General features: G+C 28.5%; 5 protein-coding genes across 5 annotated transcripts; 3 read left to right on the top strand and 2 right to left on the bottom strand.

Moving 5' to 3' along the window:
* Positions 1–3913: 3913 nt before the first annotated feature.
* Positions 3914–6815, top strand: LOC134827485 (UDP-glycosyltransferase UGT5-like). Its single transcript, XM_063840156.1, has 4 exons — positions 3914–4013; positions 4082–4313; positions 4365–4808; positions 5836–6815. Exons 1-4 carry the CDS (start codon positions 4011–4013, stop codon positions 6717–6719), a joined length of 1563 nt encoding a protein of 520 aa, XP_063696226.1. The 5' UTR covers positions 3914–4010; the 3' UTR covers positions 6720–6815.
* Positions 6816–8392: 1577 nt separating this feature from the next.
* On the top strand, positions 8393–9262 carry LOC134827488 (sepiapterin reductase-like). The gene has a single exon (XM_063840160.1). It carries the CDS (start codon positions 8462–8464, stop codon positions 9260–9262), a length of 801 nt encoding a protein of 266 aa, XP_063696230.1. The 5' UTR covers positions 8393–8461.
* A 3-nt stretch (positions 9263–9265) lies between these two features.
* Positions 9266–10172, bottom strand: LOC134827487 (exosome complex component RRP43-like). Its single transcript, XM_063840158.1, has 2 exons — positions 9972–10172; positions 9266–9914 (listed from the first exon to the last, which is right to left on the bottom strand). Exons 1-2 carry the CDS (start codon positions 10170–10172, stop codon positions 9288–9290), a joined length of 828 nt encoding a protein of 275 aa, XP_063696228.1. The 3' UTR covers positions 9266–9287.
* A 322-nt stretch (positions 10173–10494) lies between these two features.
* On the top strand, positions 10495–13975 carry LOC134827486 (G2/mitotic-specific cyclin-A). Its single transcript, XM_063840157.1, has 5 exons — positions 10495–10716; positions 10901–11138; positions 11198–12010; positions 12967–13214; positions 13275–13975. Exons 2-5 carry the CDS (start codon positions 10968–10970, stop codon positions 13381–13383), a joined length of 1341 nt encoding a protein of 446 aa, XP_063696227.1. The 5' UTR covers positions 10495–10716; positions 10901–10967; the 3' UTR covers positions 13384–13975.
* A 1207-nt stretch (positions 13976–15182) lies between these two features.
* On the bottom strand, positions 15183–19404 carry LOC134830711 (N-acetylgalactosaminyltransferase 6-like). The gene is made up of 7 exons (XM_063844274.1): positions 18754–19404; positions 18216–18613; positions 17864–18135; positions 16201–16993; positions 15968–16148; positions 15619–15684; positions 15183–15564 (listed from the first exon to the last, which is right to left on the bottom strand). Exons 1-7 carry the CDS (start codon positions 18799–18801, stop codon positions 15451–15453), a joined length of 1872 nt encoding a protein of 623 aa, XP_063700344.1. The 5' UTR covers positions 18802–19404; the 3' UTR covers positions 15183–15450.
* Between the last annotated feature and the right edge of the window lie 512 nt (positions 19405–19916).

Below are 19916 nucleotides of genomic sequence, written 5' to 3'. Positions count from 1 at the left end.
TGTGAAGAGCGTCCCGGAGTTCCCGATGAACGTTGTCCTCAAACCGAATCCAGCGAATCAGAAATCACGTATCTCGCCTATAAAGGAGATTGCACGAAATATTTGATGGTAAGTCATAAATTTTTAATTTTTTTTGAATTTTTTAATAAAAAAATTAAAAAAAAAAATTTTTTGTTTTAAAGTGCTCCAATGGATTTTCGTACGAATTTGACTGTCCCTTGATGGAAAACGGAGAACGCCTTCACTTCAACCTCGAGAAAAACTATTGCGATTGGCCCGAAAACGCAAATTGTGAGGAACACTCGTCTCTTTTGCGAAAAATTGTCAAAAAAATTAAAAATATTAAACAATAAAAATTATTAAAAGTATAAACAAACAAAATTTTGTGTGGGCGCAAAACGACAAATTTAAATTTCTGCATTTTCCCGTTCTTTCTGCTTATCTTTGAGACAAAATGCGCAAACGCGAAACTTACCATGTCATAAAAAAACTCGTAAAATAAAACAGAATATGCGTGTAAACACAACAGTGCGTACGAATTCTATCAGTATTGAACAAAAAGTGCGGACCATTCAGTCATCCACGTCAGTCGAGTTGTAACTTTTGGCGAAAAATAATCCAAAAAATAATTTTCTAAATAATTTTTTTAAAAATTTAATAAAAAAAAATCATCATGAAATACTTGGCGTTGGCTGCAATTCCTGTCATGAGCCTTTTTGCTTATAGCTCTGTAACCTCCGTGGTAATCGACGAAGTAAAAAACCATCCAACGAATGTGAAGGGTACTTCCTACAAAGAACTTTACGAATCTAAAGACAAAAAGAAATAAATGGTAATTTTTTTTTCAACCCTAAAATTAATTAAAAAAAAATATTTTTATTAAAAAAAATTAATTTAATTTTTTTAAAATTATTTTTACAGTGCTTAAGGCTTTAAATGGACAAAAATTACCTCAATAAAACCTCACATTAGCTGTAGAACACAAAAAGTGACAAATTTATTGTGAAATTAGATTAATTTTATTATTTAAAAAAAATAGTATTAAAAAAATCTATTTTTTAGTTCAAATGTTAAAAAAAAATAAAAATATTATATTTTAGAAAAAATAAATAAATAAAAAAATGTTAAAAAATAAAAAAAAATTATTTTCATGAAAAAAAAGTGGAAAAGTTCTTAACCTTGCGTAACTTTGACATTACACGTGCCCAACATTGACCTTGTTCTGTATTACTTTTTTTTTTACTATTGATTAGCATCGACAGTTGTCGGAGTCCCCGTCAGGTGAATTTATTTTTGTATCCAATGCCAAGTACACATGCCGGCGTTCTTTTTTTTAACTTAAATATTTGGACAACGGTAATTACTTAGTTAAACAATAAACAGAAATTGATGGTTTTTTTTCTAAAGTTCTTGTGTTAAAAATTAAAATTGAAGGCTCGTAAAAGTCGTAAAAATTTTTTTTAAAAATTACAAATATGCATTGGAATTTTTTTGCTCTTGTGCCGGAAATGCCTTCGTTGACGTCACTTTCGAGAAATTTCGGTTCCGATGAGTTTTGGTGTACGTGACTCAGAGTGTTGTTAAAAAGTCATGTGGTTTTGTAGTACGAAATTTAGAGGTGACGTTGAGAGATTTTTGATTTTATAGATATGATAATATGAGAGTTATTAACATATAAATATCAAAAGGATTATGACTTATGTTAATTTTTTGGAAAAGTACAGTTTGGAATTTTTAATCAATATTTTTATGAACTTTTATTATTTTTATTTATTTGTAATTTAATAATTTTTGATTAAATTTTGCAAATATTTTTTTTGTTCGTTTTTTGTTTAATTAAAAAAAAATTAATTTTTTATTTTTTTTTTAAATTTTTAATTTATTTTTCAATCAATTTAATTTATTTTTTTATTACCTTATTAGTTGATTAATTTTTTATTATATTTATCAAATGTATTTAATAAAATTTTAAATAATTTTTTTTTTATATTTTTTTGAAATTAAATTTTATTATTTTTTTCTATTTAAATATTTTATTTAATTTTTCATTCAATTTTTTTTCATTTTGATTAATTTTATTTGTTTTTTTTTTGTTTTTCATTTATTTTTTAATTTATTTAAATTTTTTACTTTTGATAACAATTTTTAATTAAAATTAATTTCAAAATTTTAATTAAATATTTTCAATAAATTTTTATTAATTAAATCTATATTTTTGTAGCATTATTTTGTTTTTAGTTTTCTTCTTTATTTCTTCATCTATTTTTATATATTTTGTTTTCAAGGTTTCGTTAAACTTTTTTGCAATGCAATTTTTTTCGCATGTTTATTTTTTTAAATAATTTTAATTCACATTTTTCCTTAAATTTAAAATTTTTTCTTTAAAATTTTTTACTTAAGTTTTTATAAAAAAATTATTTATTTTTTAAACTGTTTTTTTTAATTAATTTTTTTAATTTTTTTAAATTTTTAATTAATTTATTTATAATTAATTTTAATTAATGAATTAATTTTTAAAATTATTTTTTTTATTTCAAATACAGTGAAAATTCTATCATAGGGCAATTCTGAGTTAGGGCATATTCTCTAATAGGGCACATCGATTTTCCATAGAGTTTCAATCGAAATCTCAAATTTTGGGTTTATTTTAACTATTTTCAACGGAAAAAAGTTTCATATTGTCTAAAATATGATAATTGAGGAAGAAAAACTTCAAAAAGTTAAAAATTTTAAAAAATTCAAAGAAATTCATCATTTTTAATTTTCTCAATAAATTTCCAAATTTTTTCATAATTTTTGATCAAAACATTAAAAATTTAGCTTAATGATAAAAAATATTTATAAATTTATAATTTTTTTTAAATTTTTTTAATTTATTTATAATTAATTTTAATTAATGAACTAATTTTTATTTATTTTTAAAATTATATTTTTTTTTTGTTTCAAATAATTATTTTTTCTTTGAAAAAAAAATCAAAATAAAAATTCAACGTTCATTGATTCTCGCGCTTTTTTGAATGGAGACGCCTTTCACATTATTAAAAATTTTAAAGTCTCTCTTTCTCTCTGAATGCGAATACACTTGACATTTCACAGCATACACTAATTTTGTTATTTGAATGAGATAACGAACTTGTTATCAGATGATAAGAAAATACGACAGACAGATTTATTTATTTTTATTACTTTTTGTTGAGAGAGACGCAAAAATTGCAGAGCATGCACCTTTGTATCGTTCACGTATGTTTATCGTGCACTTGTGTAGTGTGCAAGTTAGTCAATTCAACTCAATGTCAATTTATCAATTAGAAAATCAGAGACGGCGACTTCGAACAAAAAATAATAAACAAAATATTTTTTTTCGCATCGTTGCATTTTTTTAATAAATAAATTGGAAGAATCGAATTTCAGCAAATTCAAGAAAAAAAAATAATAAAAAATAATAAATTTAAAAAAAAAAAATAATAAAAAATAATAAAATAAAAAATTAAAAAAAAAATAAATAAATAAAAAATTATTAAAAAATAAATAAAAAAAATAAATAAATAAATTAAAAAATAAAATAAATAAATTAAAAAAAATTAATAATTAAAAATTTTTAAAATTAAATAATTAAAAAAATAATAAAAAAATAAAAATTTATGAATAAAAAAATTAATAGAAAAAAAATGATGAGCTCAGAAAAAATTTAATTTTAGACAAAAAATTAGCATTTGAACCTGTTTTGCTTTGTGTCGCTCTCATTCTTATCCCCGATAACTTGTTGCCTGTTCATCTACCTCAAATGCAGTGCACACTCACTCATAAAAGACTCGAAGCAAGACAGAACAATAGACAACAAAAAACTGTAACGATCACTCTCTTGCCGAGTCCAAATGATAATGCGACGACTAATAGAATATTTGTCAGTTGTCGCTCTTTTTTCGTGGTTGACACAGGTGCTCTTCGCGAATTTTTTCCTGCGAATTAAATAATTACGTGATAAGTTTCAAACGAGCGATAACAAAATCATGGTAAGATTTGTTGTTTTTTTGATTTATTGACCAAATTCCATTTTTTTTTCTCTTATCTCCATTCGCAGCGCTTCCTACTTTTACTAATTTTGGGATTTTTGGGAGAAATCTCGCCTTATAAAATTTTACTTTTGGCTCCATTTCCGCCTCCATCGCATTATTTATGGATCAGTCACTTTACAAAAGCACTTTTGGATCGCGGGCATCATGTTACCGCCATCACGAGTAACCACGCGAAATTCAAACATCGCAATCTCACGGAAGTAGTTGTCAATCCGCCGTTCGATGGACCGAAATATCGTAAGAAAAAATTAATTTTCCGCAGAAATTGATGAAAAATATTTTTTTTAGTGCCCATGAAGGATATTTTTGACATGCGATACGACAATGACTGGGAAAATTTGTGGCTTTATTGGCGAGCGGGCCTCATGACGACGGAACATGCGCTTCAGACGAGCGTCGTGCAGAAATTCATTCAACGCGAGGATCATTTTGACTTGGTTTTGTCGGAACAATTTTTCCAAGAGAGCTTTTTGATGTTTGCCTACAAGTTTGATTGCCCCATTGTGACGATCGGGACGTTGGGATATTCGGATTTTATGGATCGTGCGATGGGATTTCATTCGCCATGGGCTACTGTGCCGCATAGTACGTTGCCATATTCGAGTGAGATGACGTTTTGGGAGAGGACGTATAATGTGATGATGTCCTTGGCGGATGCTGTGTTGCGGGAATGGTATTATTATCCGAAGCAGGAGCATTTGGCGCAGACTTATTTCAAGTTTTTGAAGCAGCGTGAGTATTTTTTTATTTAAAGTTTATGTTTTTTGATTCGAAATTGTGGTTTACAGTTCAAAAATATTTTTTTCTGATTAAAAATTAAACTTTTTTCTGTGAAAATTAAAATTTTAGTTAGAAAAATTCAATTTTGACTCCAAAATTTAAAATTTTCATAACAAAATTTGTCTAAATTAGCTTCAAAATTGAAAAGTTTGTTATTAAATTTATATTTTTATTTAAAAAAAATATATTTTTATCCCAATGATATGAAATATTTCATATTTTGAGCCAAAATTTTTAAATTTTGTTAAAAAATTTAATCAAAAAATTTTCTAAAATTCAATAATTTTTTTCAATTACTTCAAAATTTGAGATTTGGAATTTTTTTTGCTTTTAATTACATTTTGATCCAAAATTTGAGATTTTTTAAAAAAAAATTAATTTCTCAAAAGTTTAATTTTTTTATATCGTACCTAATTTATTTTTTTTTATTATGAAGTTAACCTTTTTTCTTAAAAAATGCAAAATTTTTCTCATTAATTTTTTTTTAATTAGTTTTTATCCAAAAATTGAGATTTTTTATTTTACATAGGCATATATTTTTTTTTTTTCAAAAAATTTAACTTTTTTATTAATTTTTTTTTTAATTTATATATTTTAATTACTTTTGCTTTTAATTAATTTTTAATCCAATATTTGATAATTAATTTTTATTAAATTTAATTTTTTTCTCGTAAAATTTAACTTTTTGTCATAAAATTAATTTTTCTCTCAAAGATTAATTTTTTTAAATTACTTATGTTTCAAATTTATGATTTTACTTCAAAATTTTAGATTTTTTTTTTTTTAAATTAGCTCAGATTTCACATATTTTTATCAATTTTCTCTTAAGATTTTGATTTTTTTTACAAAAAATTAATAATTTTCTTTTGAAATTTAATTTTTTTATGCCTATGTGTCTTTTAAAATTTTTTTCTTTTAAAAATTGACGAATTTCCATTAAAAAAATCAACTTTTTCTAACAAATTCCTTTTCATTTTAGGTCGAGGTCCGTTACCATCAGTGCGCGAATTGGAGAAAAACATCTCAGCGATGCTCATCAACACCCATTTCAGCATAAATCCTCCTCGTCCTTTGATGCCGGGTCAAATTAACGTTGCTGGCGCTCACATTCATCCCCCAAATCCGTTGCCCGAAGACATCCAAACGTTCCTCGATGGCGCTCGTAACGGCGTCATCCTCTTCAGCTTGGGCTCCATCATTCAGAGCAAAGAAATGCCAATTTCCAAAATGAGAACGTTCGCAAATGTCTTCAAAACGTTGAAACAACGCGTCATCATGAAGTACGAAGACAACATGTTGCCATCCGTTTCGCCGAATGTCATGGCAGTTAAATGGCTTCCGCAAGCTGACATCCTCGCACATCCGAATGTCATTCTCTTTATCACGCATGGCGGCATTTTTGGGAGTCAAGAAGCAATTTATCACGGCGTCCCGATGCTTTTCATCCCTTTTTACGGCGATCAGTTCCGGAATGCGTTGCGAGCTGAACGAGACGGTTACGGATTGACACTGCCATGGAACGAAATTTCGGCATCGACGTTGCGCGAAAAACTGAACGATCTCTTGGGACACACGGGATACAAAGAAAAAGCAGTTGAAGTGTCGAAATTGTTCCGCGACAACCCGATGCCCGTGATGGAACAAGCAATGTACACAATTGAGTACGTCATTCGAAATAACGGAGCTTTGCATTGGAAATCGGGAGGAATTAAGTTGGCTTGGTGGCAACATCAACTGTGGGATGTTTATTTCTTCTTGTCTGTCGTTATTGCGATTTCGAGTGTGGTTGTATGGAAATTTGTTGTTATGCTTGTTTTGCTTGCAACAGCGAAGAAAACAACGAAAAGGACTAAAAATGATTAAAAAAAGGTATGTTTTGTCTCGAAATAAAAAAAATAATATTTTTATAAAAAAAAATAAAATAAATCGTTGCTTTGTATTTTTTTTCTTATCTGATAAAAATGTGTTTTTTTATCATCAAAATAAATAAAAAATAGATTTTTTCGTGAATTAAAAAAGGCATGTGCGACCTTGTTCCATTAAAAAGGTCAAAATTTTCACTAATTTTTTTTAAATATCTAAATTAAAAAAAAATAATTTTTTTTTATTGAATTTTACAAAAAAAAAAAAAATAAATAAATAAAATAAAAAAAATAATTTAAATAAAATAAAAAAAAATAATTAAAATAAAATAAAAATAAATCTAAAAATCAAAATTTTTCAAAAATTTAATTGAAAGCTTTTAAATTTTTATGTATTTAAAAAAAAATCTTTTTAAATAAAAATTAATCTAAAATCTTTAAGAATTTTTTTAGAATTTTTTATTAATCACTTTGAATTATTTGTCTAAATTTGTAAAATATAACTTTATTGCGATCGCAATTTTTATTTCATTTTATTTTTATTAAAATTTAATTATTTTTTTTTAATTTTTTTTAAATAATGAAATATTTTCTTTGACGATTTTTTTTAATTCTGAATATTTTGAATTTTTTTAATTCATTCAAAAAAATTTTTAAAAATTTTTTAAAATTTATTTTTATTTATTTATTTATTAATTTTTTTTTTGAATTTGTTAAATTAATTAATTAATTTTTATTTTAATTTAATTTTTTATTATTTTTTTAAATTAATTTTTATTTTTTTTTTTCAAAATTAAATTAATTTTTATAAAAAGTTATTTTATTTAATTAATTTTTAATTTCATTAATTAAAAAATAATTTTTTTTCAAGATATTTAAAAAAAAAAATAATTTTTTTCAAAAAAAAAAAAAAATAAAAAAAACGAAAATTTCTTTTTAAATTAAAATTAAAATTTTATTTGATCAGTAGAAAATATAACAACATTTTTTTGAAACACTGAACAATTTTAATTTTTTTTTCCAATCATATTCCAATAACTCGATAATTGCTCAAAATAATCCAAAAAAATAAATTCATTAGCGCACTGTTGATAAAATTAATCAAATTAAGATTTCGATCAAAAAAATTCAACTTCTCGAAAAATCTTACTCGAAAAAAATTCAATTTTCTGCCTTTTCTTGTGCTTCCTTTGCAGCTTTTTCTGCTAAAGCTTTTTGTTTGAGTACTGTTGGATGATGTGTCACACCTCTAACCGTCACGGAGGTAAAAGCGTTATGAGCCATGATAGCCATAACGGGAACTACGCCAAATGGCAAAAGATTAATTTTCATTTTTTTCACTCCTTTTAACTAAAAATCCAAAAATTGACTAAAATGGATTATGAACTTGGCAGTTTTTTTTATACGCGGAACATTTTTTTAGCGAGGTTTTTGTTATCTTATCGCGTTATCTTCATGGGAACGCAGAAAAATTATATTTTTTAACAAAAGGTGTTAAATGACGTATTTTTGAGAAAAAATTTCAACAAAAAGGGCTTTGAAGGACAATTTTTGATGAAAAAAAAATTTTTTTTGTTAAATTTCGACTTTTCCGCCTACTTTTCACATTCAAATTCAAAAAGTTCGTTCAGTACTAAAAATCGAAGCTCTCACACACCCACGCACGATACGTACAACGAACGTCACATACATGAATTGTTTACAAATTGCACTTTCGATGCATTTTATTACATAATTCGCGTCATGTCGGCTCTCAATTTCAGCAAAATTAGTCATTTAATCGTCACGGGAGCTTCTCGCGGCATCGGACGAGCTCTTGCAATCGAATTTTCACGAAAACTTCCTTCTGGATCTCGCATTTCAATTGCCGCTCGTGACTCGGAACGTCTTGAAACCGTAAAAAACGAGATTTTGAGTTGCAATTCGAAGGTCGATGTCGTTCCCCATGCTTTGGATCTCGGAAATTGCTCTTCAAAAGACTTACGGGCATTGTGCAACGCTCAAAACGGGAGTTCAGAACAAGGAATAATCATCCATAATGTCGGTACAACGGGAGATGTCAGCAAAAAAGCGAAGGATTGTAACGATTTGAGTGAATGGGAGACAAATTTCCGGCTAAATGTGTTCAATGTCGCCTTGCTAAACAACATTTTCATGCAAGAGTTCAAGGAAAAACGGAAATTCGTGTATAATTTATCGGCGAAAGCTGCTTTTGTGCCGTTTGAGAGCTTCGGGATTTATTGTCCGAACAAAGCGGCGCGTCACATGTACTTCAAAGTACTCGCGGAAGAGGAAAAACGCGACAAAAACCTGACAATTTTGCAATTTTATCCGGGTCCCGTTGACACAGACATGCTCGCGAACATGGAAACGCACAGTTGTAGTCCAATGTTGCGAAATTTCTTCAAAGCCGGCAAAGCAAAGAACCAAATTTCGTCGCCCGAGACAACAGCAAAGCAATTTCTCGAGATTTGCGAAAAAGGAAACTTCAAATCCGGGGACTTTATGGACTATCATGCCGCAAAAATCGATGTTAAAGTGTAAAAATTAATAAATTTCCGCATATATTTCACGTTTTTTGGTTCAAAACTTTTGTTAGGAGCTCCAAAACGAGTTTTTCGCGACTTTTTGCTTGTTTAATGCACTTTTCCAGCATCTCAGGTTCGACGGGTTCGCCTCCTGGCTTGTACAAAAAGCTCAATTCCGAATTACAAATCGCTACTGTGATACAAGCTGCTGATAATTTCTCTTCTTCTGCGGTTGGATCGGCAATTACTTTGTCATCGAAGATCATAAAAGACGTGGCGACGGGCAAAGAACTCACTTTTAAGGGAATTTTTGTCTTTTCATCAGCGCTTGCCTGCTCCGTACTCAAATCGTAATCGATTTTTGGCAATTTTGTGTTTTTCAGGGCAGCAACGACCGCAATTACAGCAGCATCGAGCACACATCCGTCATCATTCAGGACAACGACGTCACAATAAAGGGTCCAAACGAACTTTTCCGAAATTATTTTGAGGTCTTTGACATCGAGGCAGTTGGAATTTGTCAAAATATCGAATAACGTGCGACTACAAACTTGCGCGTCTTCGGGCGGAGCTCCCGGACGATACTTTGGAGAGCATAGAGGAGTGTATTCGACGTTGGGAACGAAATATCCTTGATCTGGCTCGGTTACTGTTGGAGTTGCAATCTCCTAAAATGAGAAAAAATTGAAAATTTGAGGAAATTTTGTAAAAAAATTAATTTTTACAGCTTTTATGCCACAAACAACGACAGTATTCCCTAATTTAACTGTTGCTGAACCATCCGCTGTGGTAATTGAATTGACATTTAATTGCAAAGGGCGCGATCCAAGCAGATTTCTCCCATCCGGACGAATGTTGTGTTGTAAATAGTCCCGAAAATACTTCACGGGATAGATTTCTTTGTACAATTGTTCGTCTTGGTTCATTTTTATTGCTTGAAATTCAGATTTTTGATGAATTTCACACGTTTTTTGGGATTCGTAAACAAAGCATGGGAGTCACTCATTATTAGGGGTGACAAATTTTTACGTTAAAAAATTTTTAAAATTTTTTTTTGTTGAAAATTAAATTTTTTTAAACATTTTTTAATAAATTTTAATTTTTTTTAAAGGAAAAAAAACTGAAATTAGTTGAAAATTGAAAAAAATTTAATGAGACGAATGAAATTGATGAGACAAAAAATTAAAATTACCTTTTGGGGTTGTACGAAACTTTGACAAATGTGAAAAAATTGCGCGCTGGCCCGATTTCAGTTACTTTTAGTACTCGCCATAACACCAGCAACACCGAGGAAGCATCAAAGGTTTTATATTTGCTCATTTTTGACCATTTTTAGCGTGAAAATGAACTTAAGTTCGGCATAAATCCATTTAACAAGTGCCCCGACATCGAAAGCATTTGAAATTTTATCAGTAATTGTGGAAATTTGTCCAAAAATCCGGGAAACGTAAATTCCATCGCATCTCTGAGGTAAGTCCCTTCTTGTGTGTCGTATGTATCGTACAGCGCATGGGGTGCAGATGTTCTTTTTGTCTCGCACGGATTGGCGCTTTATTGAAAATGATTTTTTTTTCGTGGAGATTCAAACGGGACTTGGTCCAAGAAGCGATAAGATCGCACGTTTTTAATTAAAAATTGCTTTGTGTATCGACAGGACACACATTGGAGCACACGAATCGTAGAGCACTGCGTAATTTACATCAAAAAACGAAAGAATCAAGATGGCTGCATTTCAAATTTTTGAGGATCGCGAAAATCCCGTCGAAAAGGAGAATCGTGTGCATGGCGGAGGCATCAAAATGGGCGTCGGCAAGGCTGCTTTGGAGAAACGGAGCACCTTGGCGGTCCTAAATAACGTAATTGACCGCACAGAAATGCATTCCGAGAAACCAGTAAGATTTTTTCCGCCAATTTTTTGCGTTTTTCTGCAATTTTTTGCCATTTTTTGCAGGGCCTCATGGAAAATGCTCGGATAAACTTGAAAAATGTCGGCAAAAGCGCAAGTAACGATGAAAACGCATTTTGTTTCCAACAACAAAAGAAAGCTGCGGAGCCTTTCAAGGGTTTCGCCGTGTACGAAGATGCGAAAAAAGACGTTGTTGATCATGCCAAAGTGGAAATTCCCGCAGAAATTCCCCGAAACCCTTTGCACGAGCTCAAATCCGATACGCCCATGTCTGTGAGTGGCATCATGTCGCCCATGTCGGTCGATACGTCAATCGTTATTCCCGAAACCCCCGAGAAATTGTTGGCTATTCCGCGCAACGATCGCGAACGCTTCTTCGAAGTCCCGCAATATCAACACGATATTTTGGCGTATTTGAAGGAAGCGGAGCTCAAACATCGTCCAAAACCGGGGTACATGCGCAAACAACCCGACATCACGCATTCCATGCGAACGATCCTTGTCGATTGGTTGGTTGAGGTTTGCGAGGAGTATCGTTTGCAAAATGAGACGCTTTGTTTGGCGATTTCGTACATTGATCGGTTTTTGAGTTATATGTCGGTTGTTCGTGCAAAATTGCAATTAGTTGGCACTGCTGCGATGTTTATTGCTGCCAAATATGAGGAAATTTATCCGCCAGATGTCGGGGAATTTGTCTACATTACCGACGACACGTACAGTCGATCGCAAGTCCTCAAGATGGAGCAACTGATTTTGAAGGTTTTGAGTTTTGACCTTACTGTGCCAACTGCACTTGTTTTCACGCAATTGTATTGCATCATGAACGAGATCCCGGATAAGGTCAAGTTTCTCACTATGGTAAGTTGATAAGGAAATGTTAATTTTTTATCACTTTTTTAGTGCATTTTACATTGAATTTCGATAAAAATGAATTTTATTATAAAAAAAATATTTAAAAGTTTAATGTCTTTTAAAGATTTATTTTAAAATTTTTAAATTAAAAATTTAATTTTATTTTTTTTTTAATTAAAAATTTTGTTTTTAATTTTTTTAATTAAAAATTTTTTTTTTTTATATTTAAATCACAGCAAAATTATTTTTTTAAAATTGTTTTAAGAAATTAAAGATTTAAAAAAAATAAAATTTAACGATTTTTCAAAGATTTTTTTTATTTGTGAAAGTTAAAATTTTTTTTTACCTTTTTTCTATGTAAAATACTTTTAAAAAATTAATTCAAGAATTATAAATTTTTTTATATTTTTTTTAAATTTTTTTGAAAAATTTAATTTTTTTAACAAAGAAAAATTACTGATTTTTCAAAGATTTTTTGAAAATTAAAAAAAAAATATTGTCATGTGTCAAAATCTTTTAGAAAAATTGAATAATTTTAGAAAAATTTTAATTTCGAATTCATTTTTTGACCATAAAATAAGGGTATAAAAATTGTAGAATTTTTTTTTTTTCAAACTTCGTGAAATTGAAAAAATTAAAAAGAGAAAAAATAATAAATTAAAAAATTTAAAGATTTTTGAAAAAAAAATTTTGAAATTATTTTTAAAAAATTAAAAAAATTAAAAATTATTAAAAAAATAAAAAAAAAATTTTTTTTTTAATTGCTTGAAGCATATTTTGTACAAAAACATTTTAAAAAATTATTAAAAAAATTTTTTTAAATTTTTTGAAAGTTGTAATAAAACTTGATGAAAATGAGAATATTTTTTTTTTTTATTAAAATTTGTAAAAAAAAACTAAAATTATTCACTTAATGAGTTCTTTAAAAGAAAAAAAATTAAAACTTTTATAATTTTTTTCAGTATTTGTGTGAATTATCACTCCTCGAGGCAGATCCCTATCTCCAATACCATCCATCGAAGATTTCCGCAGCTGCTCTCGCCGTCGCTCGTCACACATTGGACATGCCAATGTGGTCTAAGAGCTTGGAGGAAGAAGTTGGCTACACTTTGGACGACTTGAAGGAAATTATCATGCACTTGAACAAGTCATTCGAAGCCGCCGCTGAATTAGGGCAACAAGCAATCCAAGAAAAATACAAATCTAGCAAGTGAGTTTCTTCAAAAAACTTAAAATTTCACAAAAATTCATGAATTTTCTTGCATTTTAGATTCCATTCCGTGTCGCAGTTGAAACCATCTCTCATTGAAGAGGCGACTTTTACCTCTACCGACAACGATCGAAACGTGCGGAAAATGATTTCCCATCTTGCCGTTTAAAGAAAAAGTGTCACTCGTCACTATTTACCTCCGTTTTTTTACCGTTTATTATATTTTATATGTTAGTCCTTTGTTCTTGCTTGGAACCACGAATGAAACCTCGTGCGAAGATATTTACTTAAGCCCACACACACTAATTTTACACACAATTTAATTTAAAACTATACAAAGAAAAAAACTCGAATTCCTCCAACTTGCAACAACTACTCATTAAAATTACGATAATTAGTGTATTGTTTGAGTCAAAAATCAATAATTTTATGGTTTGTGTTGAAAATGTACAAAAAAAATGACAATGTCCCCTTAAAAATATTTATAAAAATGGGACAAGAAAAAAAAATTAAAAATAGAAAAAAATCACAAAAAAATAATATTTACAACAAAACAAACGAAAACTGATGCTTAAAGAAAATAAGACAAAAAAAGTTTATTTTTTAAATTGAACAAATAATTTTGTACTGAATGTATTTTGTAATATAGAAATTTGTAGACATAATTTAATAATTAGAAATTACATAAATTTAAGGAAGTTGAATCCTAGTTGATACATAAAATAAAATAAAAAAAATAAATGTCAAAATTCATAAAAATATGTTGGAAATTTTTTGCCACAATGCACCTTTAGAACAAAATTCGAACAAAAAGTACAAGATTTTTCAGAAAAAAAAACAAAACAAAACCTGAGTAAATTTTAAGGAAAAAAAAAATAAAATAAAATTAACATTAATTTATAAGTTTGTTTGATAAAAACATGACAATGCACGCTAACTCAAGTTAAATTTAATATATTTTAAAAATAAAAAATAAACTTTTGTAAAAAAAAAATATTTTAAAAAATTATTTTTGAAAAAAAGCGAAAAATAGGCTCAACATTTATTTTTTTTAATCAAAAATTTTTTATTTGAAAATTATTTTATTTTCATTGATAATTAATTGTTTTTAATAGAAAATTATTTTTTTTTTAATTAACAATTTTTTTCTTTAATTTAAAATAATTTTTTTTAATTAAAAATTTATTTTTTACTGAAAAAATTAATTAAATGGTAAATTTTCGAAAATGCTTTGAATGTAAAATTTCAGCTGAAAAAAATTAAAAAATTAAAGAAAAAGATAAAAAATTAAAAATAAAATCAAAAACTACAAGAAAAATAAAAAAAATTAAAAAAAAAATTAAAAATAAAAAAATGAAGAAAAAATTGGATAAAGACACAAAACTGATTCTGAACAAAATTTAAACGAAAAATTTATTTTTTTTTAATTTCTTTATTCAATTTATTTAATTTTTTTTTGTCATCATAATCAATTCATCGCATTTCTTTTTCACTCACTTTGTTGCTATAAAAATTAAATATATATCTCTACTTAAATTCTAACTTTTTTTCCTCTATTTTTTTTTTCAAATGTGCTTAATTACAATTTACATTTACTATTTATTACTTAATATTTTATTACTTTATCGCGTTTCTACTTTTTCATTATTTTTACTTAAAACAGTCTATTAAACTCGTATTTGGAATATTTTATAAATTTATTATTTTTTTTTCGAACAACAAAGTGGAAGGAATGTCTGGCAACATTTTTTTTGATTAAATCCTAAATTTATTTTTTTTGTCATTATTTTTAAAGAATAGGCAAGAAGACAATTTTTTTTATTTATTCATTTTATGAATAATTATTTTAAAGTCTTTTTTTTATTATTTTTTTTTAATATTTGTCTTGGACGAACTAACAACTTTTCGTTTTTTTTCTAAATTTTTAACAATTTTTCTTAATTTTACATATGTGCACTTGTTTACTTTTTTTATGCAATTTTCTAAATTCATTTTGATTATTTATTTTTTAATTTTAATAAAATTATTCTTAAGACTAGATAAATTGGATAATATATTTAACACTCGATAAAATAATATTTTTAACAAATATTTTAAAAATTAAATTTGAGCTAAATTTTTAAAAATTAAGTACGGAATGTCGTTTTGGAATGTCATCATCATCATAATGCCGCGTTTACCAAAATTTGTATCATTTGTATTTGAAGATTTTCTTTCCGAGGAAGGTAAAGTACCGCTAATCAACTAATTTTGAGCCGTGTTGATTCCAGTTGGCGAGAGCTGTTTCGTTCATGTAGCCCCAATTCCAACGTTGGGTGTCTTTGCTTGTGTCGCATGGATTGATAAAGACCTAAAAAATAATTAAAAATTAAAAAAATTATTTTGAAAAAATTTTTTTTCTTACTTTTTTAGCATCTGTATCACAATCGAGACAACGATGGTTTTTCCCGAGAACGATGTGTTTGGTATCCTATAAAAAAATTTTTTTAAGAAACAAAATCATTTAAAATTTTTTCTTAAATTTTATTTTAAAATTTTTATTTATTTTTTTTCTTAAAACTTTTCATCTTAAAATTTATTTAATTATTTTATTTTTTTCTTTTGAACTTTAAATTAAAGAAAAAATAATTAAAAAATTTTTCAAAAATTTAAAAAATTTTTTTATATTTTTTTTAAATTTTTTTTAAAGAAAATTTTTTTATATATTTTTTAAATTTTTTTTAAAGAAAATTTTTTTATTTTTTTTTACTTACAGGTTCATAACGGAACAATTGATTGCCTTGCCCGCCATGACAATTGTACAAATTGACGGGAGAATCTTTGCCGCCTTCACTAACGTCGAAGCACAAGTCGCCAAATTTGACTCGGATGTCACGATACCAACTTAGAGCGAAATATTGATTGCCTTGCGGAGTCTTTTTGTTACTGGCACAACTAAAAAATCCAAATTAATGAAAAATTCATCAAAAAAATTCGAAAAACTCACCTATATAAGCCAACAGGTTGATTTTCTCCATGATTCAACGTGTCAACGCACAACATTGGATTCGCATCGCTCCAAATTGCGCCGCTTGCAAAGTCTGGCGGTTCAATCGGCGGATATTTCTCGACCAAATCGAACGCGACATTCTCCATGAACCATTTAAAGGGCTTGCATTGAAGTCTTTCGCGCACCGCTCTTTGCGCCGTCAAGTCTCCCGCATCGGTATTTTGATATTTTGTCGCGTGTCTCATGTACAAATACTCTTTGTACTCATCCATCCACACTTCAGCGACGCGTTTGTAATTTCTCGTGAGGAAATCCTTCTTTCTCGGATTGTCGAAAGGCGCATATCCGCGATAAATGTGACCAACGCGCGAACATGGAGCATCGTACATCGCTCCGCCGCACTGCCAAATCTTGAAACTCAGTTCGTATTGTTCGCCGCCCCAAATATCCAAGCCTTCGTCGTATCCGCCAAGCTCCCAGAAGAATCTCGTTGAGATGGCAAAGAGTCCTCCTGCCATCACGGGACTCGCAAATGGCTTTGTGGGATCTTTTTTGTCTTCCGGCAAGAGAGGAAGACGTTTGTAGAAGAATTTCCAATCGAAAGCTCCTCGAGCGCCTTCATCTTGGGCACGATATTCGAAAGTTGACCATGAAACGACGTCAATAAAGGGACAAACGCACACTTTGTAGTTTTGGGCGATGGGTTCGAGTAACGGAGGAAGCCAATTTATGTTTGTTTCGATGTGGGAATCGAGGAAGATCAGTACGTCGGCAGTTGCTACTTTAGCTCCTAAAAGAAAAAAATAAGTATTTTTCTTAAGTTAATTTTTTTTTCATTTTGAAAAATTAATTTTATTTCAAAATTCAAATTAAAAAAAATTAAAATATTTTAAAAAATTAAATTGAGAAAATAAAATTAAAATAAAAAAAAATTATTAATTAAAAAAAAAAAAAATTATTTTGGCATTCAAAATAATAAATTAAAAAATTACGAAAAAAAATATGTAAAATTTAATAAAAATTTAATTAATTTATTTAAATTGTCAAATATTTATTTAAAATTAATTTTATTAAAAATTTAATCAAAAATAAATTATTTATTTGATAAAAAATTTTTTGAAAAGATATGTCAAATTTAAATAATAAAAAAAATATAAAAGTAAAATAAATAAATAAATTATTGACCGTTAATTTTAAAATTTTAGAAAAAAATAGAAAATAATAATAAAAAAAATATTTTTTTTTTTCTAATTTGTTTAAAAATATTTTTGAAAAATAAATAACTTTTATTTTAGTTATTTCCATTAAAAAATTTAAAAAAATAATTAAAATTTATTAAAAAATAAAAAAAATATTCTAAAAAATTGAGCTTTTAAAAAATTTAAAAAAAAATGTTTAATAAAAAAAATTAAAAAATTATTAAAAAAAATTAAAAAAAAATTAAATATTGAAAATTAATAAAAAATTATTTTTTTTTAAAATTTTTTAATTTAATTTAATTAATTTAAAAAATTTAAAATTCTTGAAAAAAATTTAAATAATTAAAAATTTTTCAATTTTATTTAACGAAAAATTGAGTTATTACTTTTTGAAAAAAAAAAAATAGACAAAATTTTTAAATCTTTAAATTAAAAATTTAAATACAACCTTAAATACAAACCTGCCAACCGCGCCGTAATCAATCCACTCCTTTCAGGCAGATGCAAAACCTTCACTTTCGGCAAATATTTCTTCACATACCGATCGAGAGGTCCCTTCAAAAAATCCTTCGTACTGCAATCATCGACGAGAATAATTTCCGCTATCAGTTCGGGAGGGCTTCGATTCAGCACGGAATAAACGCTTCGCAACAAGGTACTCCAATGTTCATTATAGAACGGAAAAACGACACTAACTGTCGGCAATTCAGCTAAATATTTTTTGTTTTTGCACCTGCACAAATATTGACATTGACGTTAAAACAAACCTCGAAAAAAATTTAAAATAATTTTTTTTTTAATTTTTTTACTTACTCAGGGTGACGAATGTCTTTGACGCTTCGATTCACGGAAATTTGATCGCTTAACAACGCATTGAAGCCATTTCTCTTGAAAAGTTTGTCCTGTAACTCGTCTTGGCCCGGATCGAGGGTTGCAGGTTTGCCTTGTTCGCCGACACCTTCACGTTCTTCCTCCTGCTTGATGTAGTCGTAATCGTGCCAATCGATCTTGATGCCACGCACGTTACGTGGCGAGTCGAAAAATGACCCGGTTCGGAGGTAGGCAGACCGAATCCTGTGAAAAGCGGCGTGATTTTCGATATTACTGATGATGTCAAGGGACTTGAGGAGGTAAATTGTGATGCCGACTGTGAGGAAGACAATTATTGTCAGTTTGATGAATGACAGGCAATTCCGACGCATCGTTAGAATCTGTGGAAGCAAAAAAAAATTATTTCTGAGTATTTTTAAAGAAAAATTATTAAAAAAACTTCGATATGTGATAAAAATTTTTTTTATCATTTTTAGGATACAACAAATTCGGGGCGATAAGAGAAATGTCGTCGACTTACTCTGACACGTTTCAACTTTGATTTGCTAGCTGAACTGATAAAAACCATTTTGGCAGATTTTTGTGTGATTTTTTATTTTTTTTTTATTGGCAACAAGCTTTGTACATGACCGGTAATTTTTTTCGGGCACTCTAATCCACGGATTTCGATAAATTTGCAAAACAACTAATAATAATAATAATTATGAGCAAACCAGTTTGCCTAACACAACACACACTATTTCGATTGTAATCACTTTTCGAACAATTGCAGCATACATCAACAACAATAACTACTCTACATAGTTCACTGAAGATGCTTTTACTGCCGTTTTTTATTAAAAACTATTAAAATTTTATTAGCTCGAGCGTTGTGTGAACCCGAACAGCACAACCAGCAGACTGACGAGCACTTCACTTGTTCATGTTACGCGAAAAATGCCTCAAAACGTTATCGGAAACGATAAAAATTGGTGACGGAGAGCGACGAAAAAAAGTTTACGTAGGCAAAAGTGCCGACTTTTATCGTTCAACTTGAGATTTTCTCCCGTTTTTAACACAAAATGTCACAATTTTCTGATTTTTGGGCAATTTTTCGTGAATTTCGTGGATTTTTGTGCCTTTTTTCCCGTCTTGCAGCGTGAATTAGTAATGCGAAAAATTGATTCGCACGTTCAACGCAAGCAGAGAACTTTGTGAATGAAAACACACACGAAATGTAAACAAGAAAATGTCAGTGCCATGAGTTACTTGTCAAAGTAGTAGTTGTGCGCAGTGGCGGATCCAGGAGCAAATTTACGGAAGGGCGATTTCATACAAAATCCAAAATTTTCATAATTTTTTTCTCATATTTTTGACATTTGTATGGGATTTTAGGCTTTTACGGGGGGCAAATGCCTCGCCGCCCCCCCTGGATCCGCCCTTGGTTGTGCGATGAGTGAATCAATTGGGGAGACTTGGAGGCAATGTGCAATGAACGACCTTTAAAATAAAAATTTATTGTGAAAATTCAGAAAAATGCGAAACAAAGCAGACACGATGAGAGATTTGCTTTTTTGTAAGTGAAGTAAATTATGAATGGACGTGTGAACAATAAAAAAATGTGATATCTGATAATTAAATCTTTAAAACGACTTGTTAAACTATGAGCAAATATTTAAGTGCATTCAATGTGAATTTTAGCGT

This window comes from Culicoides brevitarsis, chromosome 1 (assembly GCF_036172545.1).
Source record: "Culicoides brevitarsis isolate CSIRO-B50_1 chromosome 1, AGI_CSIRO_Cbre_v1, whole genome shotgun sequence".
NCBI lineage: Eukaryota > Metazoa > Arthropoda > Insecta > Diptera > Ceratopogonidae > Culicoides > Culicoides brevitarsis.
This window is presented reverse-complemented; position numbering and strand designations above follow the sequence as displayed.